The following is a 10000-nucleotide window of genomic DNA, read 5'->3' on the forward strand; positions in this document are numbered from 1 at the left end:
ACCATTTCAGAGAAAGGCAGGCCAACATTCCTTGCCACATCCATCCCCTGATGAAGCAAATCACAAACTATAAAATGTAAAACACAGCAGTAGGGTTCTTGCGCTCTCCCTCACTTTTCAAAATATATCAGCAAAATGACAGTTTTCTCGTTGGCAATCTTTAAATTTTCTGTTTTCATCAGCACATAGCACTGTATGGATGTAGAACCAATAAATGTAGCTCAGTTCTTGAAAAAATCAAAAAGATAGGAAAAAATTCCCTTTATAATAACTCCCTTATGGATAAGTGTTTTCAACTTAAGCCGTACGTGTATATGGAAAATCGCTGAGAGAGAGAGAGAGAGAGAGAGAGAGAGAGAGAGAGAGAGAGAGAGAGAGAGAGAGAGAGAGAGATTAAATATTGTTAACAGATATGAGGTAATAAAAAAACCGACTGGAGAGAGAGAGAGAGAGAGAGAGAGAGAGAGAGAGAGAGAGAGAGAGAGAGAGAGAGAGAGAGAGAGAGAGAGAATAAAATATTGTTAATAGATATGAGGTAATAAAAAAAAGCCCCGACCGGAGAGAGAGAGAGAGAGAGAGAATAAAATATTGTTAATAGATATGAGATAATAAAAAAGCCCCGACTGGAGAGAGAGAGAGAGAGAGAGAGAGAGAGAGAGAGAGATTGGGACCAGGGGTGAGTGGGTGTCTTCTTACAATAAGAAAAGGATAAGGTCCAAAATCTAAAATGCCTTCTGCTGTCTCTGCGTCAGGGAAGAACAGCATGGGCTAAAACCATTCTAAATATTGACATTTACAAATTGCAAATTATGGGTGCCAGGTAAACAGCAATAGTTGATGGGAAAGTATAGGGAAGACAGCAGCGGGTGAACGTGAAGGTAAGAGAAAAAAATTATAAGAGGGGCAGACGACCTTGCTCCATATATACTCACAGTTCGGTAGTGTCGTCAGGAATATGGAGGGGGACGTGAGTGAGTCCCTTGTCCCTGCAGTCAACGATGCTCTCGGAGCACCGGCACTTGTCGGGACACAGCGGAGGGGCGGGGCATGACCCACTACTGTCGCGGGCAACGCCACCTGCAATGAGAAAAAATTGTTATTAAAAATAGGCAAATAAATTCCTGAAGAACTACATAGTTTCCTAAGCTAATGCTGCGCCCGACGCAACCAGGAAAGAGAACGATAATTCTTCTTCTTCGTTTAACGTGCTTTTTTTTCCCATTTTTCATATGGGGTAAGCAAGATGCCTTCTTTTGAAGGACTTTGATTTGGCGTTGGGGTAGGCCGTAGCCTCGATCGGCTGCCCTGCCTGACATCGCTTAGACCCCGGTAGCACATGTGTATATGTATCGTGCCAAATCCCCAGCTCCCTTTCTCCCATCAGCGAGGAGACGTGAGCGGCTAGGCCGGCAGTTCGAGACGTGTGAGGCGTCTGTTATATTAAATAAAATATTGTGCGTATAAATAGCTAGCAAAGGAAGATCTGCGTGTTCCGAAAGAGCAGTGAGAACATGAAAATGATGAGGAAAAATTCGTGTATATTAATAATAATGACATTAATATTAACAGTAAGAAAAAGAAATAAGAAAAAAAGCTCCTTCTTGTGAATGAATCGTTAGAATTTTTCGTACAGCTCTATCTGTTTGGTTTTGGCGAAGAGTATTATGGAAATAATAATATAAAGATGCCAAATAATAATAATAATAATAATAATAATAATAATAATAATAATAATAATAATAATAATGTTTCACTAAATTACTACATTGTGTTTCAAAGCTTGCAGAGAGAGAGAGAGAGAGAGAGAGAGAGAGAGAGAGAGAGAGAGAGAGAGAGAGAGAGAGTAGCATCAATGACAACTTTTGCTAAAAGGAAAATGAACATCGGAGTTTCTCCTTCACTCAAAGGAATTTCCTAAATAGATTTCCGAAACTGCATCTCTCCACTTCGGAGAAAACCGCAATTATCTCGAGAGGAAGAGAGAAGAAGGAAAGCAGCTGAGTGGGTCTCTTTGAAAATCATTTACTTTCATAACTGTATTGTCAGCTGTCATTTTTTCTTCAGATTTCGCAGGAAGAACCGGAGCTTGTACACTTCCAGAAAAAAAATCACAAAGATGAAATGAAGGTCATTTTCTACGTGAAAACAGTAATCTAATGACCATTTGAAAAATGGGAAATAAAATTTCACAAGTAAAGTTAAATGTTTTAAAACACACATATATATGTATGAATGTATGTATATATATATATATATATATATATATATATATATATATATATATATATATATATATATATATACACACACACACATATATATATATATATATATATATATATATATATATATATATATATATATATATATATATATATAAAACATACTTGCATACAGCTGAAATTATTTAACATACTCATAACCCCTGCTTGTACCGAAAAAGATCCCTGACGCCAAAAGTTCCACAAACGTAAAAAAATGAAAAAGAAAAAAGAAAACTGTAAAATTGTGGGCTATAACGTGTAGGCTACCCTTCACCAACAATCTATAGAGCCTCCAAATCGAGAGGGGGGGTGGGGAACAATATCGCAAGAAAAACAGAGAGCGGGTCTCCTTTCGCACGTGTTGTGTTTTCAGCGGCGCTCTCGCAACATCGCTGTTGACTTTCAATATGCGGAATGCAAAGGGAGTTTGCCCCCTTGTATAGTGCGCCCTGAGAAAACAGCCACAGCGTCCGATAAAGAATGGATATTGGATTCACGGGACTTCGTCATGAAGGCAATATGCAGGTGGACTCAGCGCCAGCAAGTCGCTCGAAAGAAATCTTTTCGGGGTTCGTAAAGCACCATATTACTGTTTTCGTATCTTCATCACGACGGGTTTCTTGAGGAATAGTCAGTGCCGTGTGATTATGTAATCTCGTGTTGCAGTAACATCCATATAAGTATATTTGAGGAATGTTAACTACTGCTAACCAATACGAAACCTTTCTCCTGTATCAAATTCACACACACACACACACGTGTATATATATATATATATATATATATATATATATATATATATATATATATATATATATATATATATATATATATTAAACTCATTAAAATAAAAAACTGGGTATAAATCCTATCAGTGAATATACATATACAGTATGCACATACAGATACACACACACATAGGCTATTTATGTACGAAATTCCACTTAGCATTCTATTTGAATATCCTTGGACCAATCTCTTCTTTTCGCTAGAGAGAGAGAGAGAGAGAGAGAGAGAGAGAGAGAGAGAGAGAGAGAGAGAGAGAGAGAGAGAGACTTTAAAAGTAGGGTCTGTTTCTTGCAAAGTATTGAAAAAATGAGCGTTGGAACTTCCCCTGAAGAATCGGCTTCTGTGCATCCCGGACCGAGACCAAGGACAAGTAAATCTTTCTTCATCTGGCATCCTTTACAGTGTCCCCACATGGACCTCTCATTCACAAACCTTTCAATCAGCTGCAGGAGTGGTGTTTTACGTCTAATCTTCGGTTAGGTGGACTTTTTCCTCATCTGGCTCCAAATCTCTCTCTCTCTCTCTCTCTCTCTCTCTCTCTCTCTCTCTCAAAGATAACTGGTTATCTGTCAGAATTTGATGGAGCTGTCTGATTTCAAACAACACTTAAGGAGATTCTTTCTTCTTCATTAAATTTTAATTTCAGAAAAAATTTACAACTAAAATCTAGAAAAATCTAAACAAAAACGTTAAAAAACGCAATTACATGAATTTCCCCGTTTTCGACTTATTCGATGTCCTTCCGGGAAGACAACGGAAATGGACCATTATTCTGAGAGGCACGAGCAATGGCATTAATTATCCAATTCCCTTGTAATCAAGTGCTTTTAAATGTACACCAATTTTTCCCACACTTATTCTATGAAAAAATGCACACTATCTTTTCAACACAGTCAGTCTGTGGAGAGGAGGGTCAGCCTTTTCTTTCTCATGCCAAGTTTTGGAATTCTCCTACTGCTTCTCTTTTTCCTGACTAATTACTGTCCTTTTTTGCTGGGGTTGGGATACAAGGGATATTAATGTGTACATCCTATTCGCCTACGCGATTAAAAACGCCACTGAAAAATATTTCGGGAACTGAAATGGTAACTTCAGAATTCTCTCAATGCTTTGTTTTTCCCAGATTTCTGTAATTTTCCATCTTTCGAGATGCGGATTTACCTCCAACTTCCGGGCCATTCCGCATTTCTGTTTCAGTCTATCTTCGTTTCTCTTGTTTCCACCAGGTCTGTGAAAGATAAGAGCATTCACTTTGCCAGGCTCTTAGGCTTCCAGATAAAGTAAAAGGATTTAACATTGTATATTTTTCTCTTTGGTTCAGAGGTCTGTTTCAACATCTTATAATAACAGTATTATTACAAATACTTAAAAAAAAAAAAAATATATATATATATATATATATATATATATATATATATATATATATATATATATATATATATATATATACACTGTATACATATATATATATACAAATATATATTATATAATATATATTATATATATATATATATATATATATATATATATATATATATATATATATCACATTACCACAGGTGAAAAGTAGAGACAGGGTGTGGGTCCTGACCGGTTTCGACTTTATTTCAAATTTCCAAGCCATTCGTCAATGGCTTGGATATAAAGTCGAAACCGATCAGGACCTACACCCTGTCTCTTATTTTTCACCTGTGGTAATGTGTGATAAATGAATCACGTACAAATGTGATAATAATCACATATATATATATATATATATATATATATATATATATATATATATATATATATATATATATATATATATATATATATATACTCGTATATATATTACATAGCGCGTGTGCACACACATACATACAATTAATTATATTCGCCAACCACACAGATCCTGTTTCCTTCAAACATTTGTCTGAGCAAAGCAAAAGGTAGTTGGGATGACGGATCATCATCATCATCATCATCATCTGTGTTAAAAACCGCAGTCTCCCCTTATCCGTCATTTTATGCCAGCTTCCCCTGCAACTCGACCGCAAATAGAAATTTCATATCTTAGCACCTTAAAAAACGCGGTGGACTCACTCTACTCTCGGTACAAGAAACAGAGAGAGAGAGAGAGAGAGAGAGAGAGAGAGAGAGAGAGAGAGAGAGAGAGAGAGAGAGAGAGAGGGTGTGGGAAGTCAAAGAAAATGACTGAATGCGTAGTCTCGTAATATTTTAAGTTATTGTACAGGCCCAGCCTTCATTGTCAGAGGGAGAATCTTTGAATGTTACCAATGAAGGAAAGAGACCTTACCTTACAGACCTTACAATTCGTTCGGGTTGCCCCAGGTCCCTCAGTGTGAGGCACCTTTGATGTCTACCAGAGAGTTGCTAACGCATCTTCCGGTATATTTTGCATCTTCCAGTCTTGGATGGTCTGGGATGCATCTTAGATATTTGTCGAGCTTATTCTTAAACACATCTACGCTCACTCCTGTTATGTTCCTCAGATGAGCTGGTAGCGCATTGAATAGACGCTGCATTATCGATGCTGGTGCGTGGTGGATTAATGTCCTGTGTGCTTTCCTTAATTTTCCTGGTATAGTTTTTGGCACTATTAATCTACCTCTGCTTGCTCTTTTTGATAATTTTAGTTCCATGATGTTTTCGGTAATTCCTTCTATCTGTTTCCATGCTTGAATTACCATGTAGCGTTCTCTTCTCCTTTCAAGACTATATAAATTTAAGAATTGTAGTCTTTCCCAGTAGTCAAGGTCCTTAACTTCTTCTATTCTAGCTGTAAATGACCTTTGTACACTCTCTATTTGTGCAATATCCTTTTGGTAGTGTGGGTACCATATTATATTGCAATATTCAAGTGGACTACGTACGTACGTTTTATAAAGCATAATCATGTGTTCAGCTTTTCTAGTTTTGAAGTGCCGGAACAACATTCCCATTTTTGCTTTGCATTTTGCCAATAGAATTGCTATTTGATCATTGCATAACATATTCCTATTCAACATCACACCAAGGTCTTTAACTGCTTCCTTGTTTGTGATTGTCTCATTATTAGGTCCTTTATATGCATATAGCATTCCTACTTTATCACCATAGTTCATTGATTCAAATTTATCAGAGTTAAATACCATCCTATTTATCTCTGCCCATTTATATATTTTGTTTAGGTCTCTTTGTAGCGAGTTCCTATCTTCATCACAAGCAATTTCTCTACTTATTCTTGTGTCATCTGCGAAACTTCTTACTACTGAGTCCTTAACATTACTGTCTATGTCTGCAATCATAATCACAAACAGCAATGCAGCTAACACCGTACCCTGTGGTACACCGGATATTACCGTAGCTTCATCCGATTTCTCATCGTTTGCAATCACTATCTGTTTTCTATTTTGCAAAAATTCTTTTATCCATCTTCCTACTTTGTCAACAATGTTATGTTTTCTAATTTTTTCGCTAATATATTATGATCTACCTTGTCAAAAGCTTTTGCAAAGTCTAGGTAAACCACATCTGTATCTTTTTCATTTATCATATTTTTATATATGCTTTCATGGTGGACTAACAGTTGGGTTTGTGTACTTTTTTCCGGTACAAAACCATGTTGTCCTATATTGAACAATCTATTTTTCATTAAATGTTTCATTATATTTTTTTCATTACCCTTTCATATACTTTCATAATATGAGATGTCAGACTCACAGGCCTATAATTACTTGCCTCTAGTCTTGAACCACTTTTGAAAGTAGGAGTAATATATGCTAATTTATGCTCATCATAAATCTTGCCTGTATCTATACTTTGCCTTAATAATATTGCTAGCGGCTTTGCGATTGAATGAACCACTTTCTTTAACAATATGGCAGGTACTCCATCTGGTCCTGCTGCTGATCCATTTTTAATTTCATTAATAGCCTGCACAATATCGGCTTCTGTAATATCTATATCTGATAAGTATTCAGTATTTTCATCTCTTATTTCTGTATCATTATCTTCATTGTCAATTCTAGGTGTAAATTCACTCTTATATCTTTCTGCTAATATGTTACATATTTCCTTTTTCATTCGTTAATCGCCCTTCAATTCTTAGAGGGCCTATTTCTACTCTTATTTTATTCATCTTTTTTGCATATGAATAAAAAATTTTAGGTTATGCTTGATATTTTGTAGTGTCATTTCTTCTAGGTTCCATTTTTCATTTTCTTTTGATTGTATAATCTTTTGTTCTGCATTTTCTATCTTACTTTTTAGTTCCATCACTTTCCATGCATTCTTTTCTTTTGCAAGAGCTTTTTCCACTTTCTAATTTTCTGGAACAAGATCCTTCTGTCTCTTGGAATTCGTGACTGATGCTTACTTTTTTTCTTCGGTATATATTTTTCCACTATTTCCTCTAATATTTTATATAATATATCGGTATTTACCTGTATATCATCACTTACAAATATGTTTTCCCATTCTTTGTTTAATTCTTCATTTATTTTTGACCAATTTATATTCTTACTATAGAAATTGTATTTTCCATATCCTTCCCATTTTTTCGTCTCTTGCTTTTCTTTGTTTTCGTATGTTCTGGAACGGACTGTTAATTCTATGACATTATGGTCCGAAATACTCGTGTTATATACTATTATTTCTTTAACATAGTTCACCTCATTCACAAATACTAGGTCTAAAATATTATCCTTTCTTGTTGGTAGGTGATTTATTTGCTGAATGTTATGTTCTAGTAGCATATCTAATAGCTTTTCAAATTGCCTCTTATCTTCTGCACTACTATTGCTCTCTTTTTATATGTATAAATACAACCACAGTCTCCTATTCGTTCTTTCCATTCTACAAAAGGAAAGTTAAAGTCTCCGGTTAGGAGTATAGTCCAGTCCTTGTGATTTCTACATATTTCATCCAGTTTTTCAATTATTATGTCAAACTCTTTAGTATTAGGGGTCTATATATTAGAGAGAGAGAGAGAGAGAGAGAGAGAGAGAGAGAGAGAGAGAGAGAGAGAGAGAGAGAGAGAGAGAAGGAGGGCGAGTAAGATGTTCTGTCGTTTTCTGTTGAGACTACACTGATATACATTTATACCATTAGCTTAAAATCCTCTTCATTATATATGTAAAAACAGAAACGACAGCACATTATACTGGGCGCCCCTTCACTCTCTTTCGCGGGTAACATTCACGATTTCTCCTATTTACAATGAAGGCTGTGTCTGTACAATAACTTATGATATTACGACAAACGCATTTAGTAATTTTCTTTGACCCTCTCTCTCTCTCTCTCTCTCTCTCTCTCTCTCTCTCTCTCTCTGGTATCGAGAGTAGAATGAGTGGAAACTTGTTAAGGAAGAATTTTACCAAGCAACTTTGGCCACCAGGAACTTCCACAAAACGAAGGTGAGTTTGCAGCCTCAGAGAAATGAGAACACTGATATACCTTTCATTGCTCAGTGACTTCCATTCCGACCGTATTTCATGCTGGAAAGAACCTCGTTCACTTTCGACGCGGTCAAAACCCACAATCCAAAAAGACAGACGTTTTGTGCAAAACTAGTTTTACAAGCATTTTTCAGGTTGGCGATTTAAGAGTGATCCAGTACAAATCATACAGCTAAGCGCATGACCCTTGGTAATGCAGATAAAATAGTTCAAGACACAATTATCCGTCTAAAATAAGGGCAGAAAATTTGACAAAAGGATCACATATGCAAGCAATCTGTAACGGCAGCTGGGTGAGCGGTATATTAAGCTAAAACTCTTGAGGCCTAAAACCGCCATGACTCTAGAATTGACGTCAATACGCCTTTGGCAATCCATTTCAAACTCCTAAATTCGTGCTGATAACAATCTATGCAATCCCGACATACACGACATGAGCACCCCTGAAAATTATACACCTTCCAACGCCCTCAAAAGAGATAAAAATAGCTTTCCAAAGCTACTAACGCCAACTTATGTAATATCACTAGGGTTGAATGTTTGGGTCCATTTGGCAATGGGTGAAAGTAGCTTCTCGGTAGGATTTGATAAAATCGAGGCTGCGAGCTACCGCTCCTGAGAGATTCGAATCTGGCGTCGAAATAATGAGCTCCCACTGAACACACAAACAAACGCACACACTAACACACTCCTACCGACTTGATAGTTTACGAGTTACAGCTCCTTCTGGACGTGAGCGTTTGGTTCTTGTTAAATTAGCGCTGAAGAGGTATTGCAGTTTTTGTTAAATTAATAATGGCTGTGTTATTGTTCTTGTTTCAGGAACGCAATGTGGAAGCTGTATACGATATTTCATAATTCTGATTATCCTTTGCATTCAGATCTCCCCAGATATGCAGTTCATTCTAATTATTTTTGGTCTTCGTCCTTTAAGTTCAAAATCGCAGTTTTTATTCGATAGAAAAAGAAACAGGAGAACGTTGACATTAATGAATGCAAAAAGAAATAAAAGTAACAAAAGAAAAGAAATAAAAGAGAAAGGGTTTGGCATATCGATTTAGACTGATGGCCGAACTGCGGAATGCTCGTACTAATCCTGTAGTTGAATCACTGGAATGTCAGAAGTTCAAACCTAGTGCAAAGGCTTTTTCTGTTGAGCAGGCTGACATGAGCCTCACTTTTAGATATCATGGGAAAATTTACTGTATGCGGTATTTACCTTATTTGTTTTTCATTGTTATTTTTCTTTCATAGTTTCTTCTTTACTTCTTAATATCCTTTTCTGTACTGGGATGCTTTCCCTGCTGGAGCTCTTGGGCTTCTAGCATTCTGCCTTTCCCAGTGCGATTGCAAATTGGCTTATAAAATAATAATAATTAATATTCATCGTAGTTCTTTTACTTCAACCACGAATGTATAATGAAGATCTTGTTAAATTCACAATAAAAGTGCAATGAACTTCTTGTTAAATTCACAAATGAATATCAGTACTAACTTCTCATAAATTGG

At 36.2% G+C, this 10000-nt stretch overlaps 1 protein-coding gene across 1 annotated transcript in view; it reads right to left on the reverse strand.

Annotated features, from left to right (window-relative positions):
* Positions 1-10000, reverse strand: part of LOC136843614 (protein slit-like) — a 531345-nt gene that overhangs the window by 311261 nt on the left and 210084 nt on the right. Inside the window, exon 2 of the mRNA XM_067112148.1 lies at positions 933-1077. Coding sequence (XP_066968249.1) covers positions 933-1077 — 145 coding nt within the window. The remainder of the gene's footprint in view (positions 1-932; positions 1078-10000) is intronic.

This window comes from Macrobrachium rosenbergii, chromosome 12, assembly GCF_040412425.1.
Source record: "Macrobrachium rosenbergii isolate ZJJX-2024 chromosome 12, ASM4041242v1, whole genome shotgun sequence".
NCBI lineage: Eukaryota > Metazoa > Arthropoda > Malacostraca > Decapoda > Palaemonidae > Macrobrachium > Macrobrachium rosenbergii.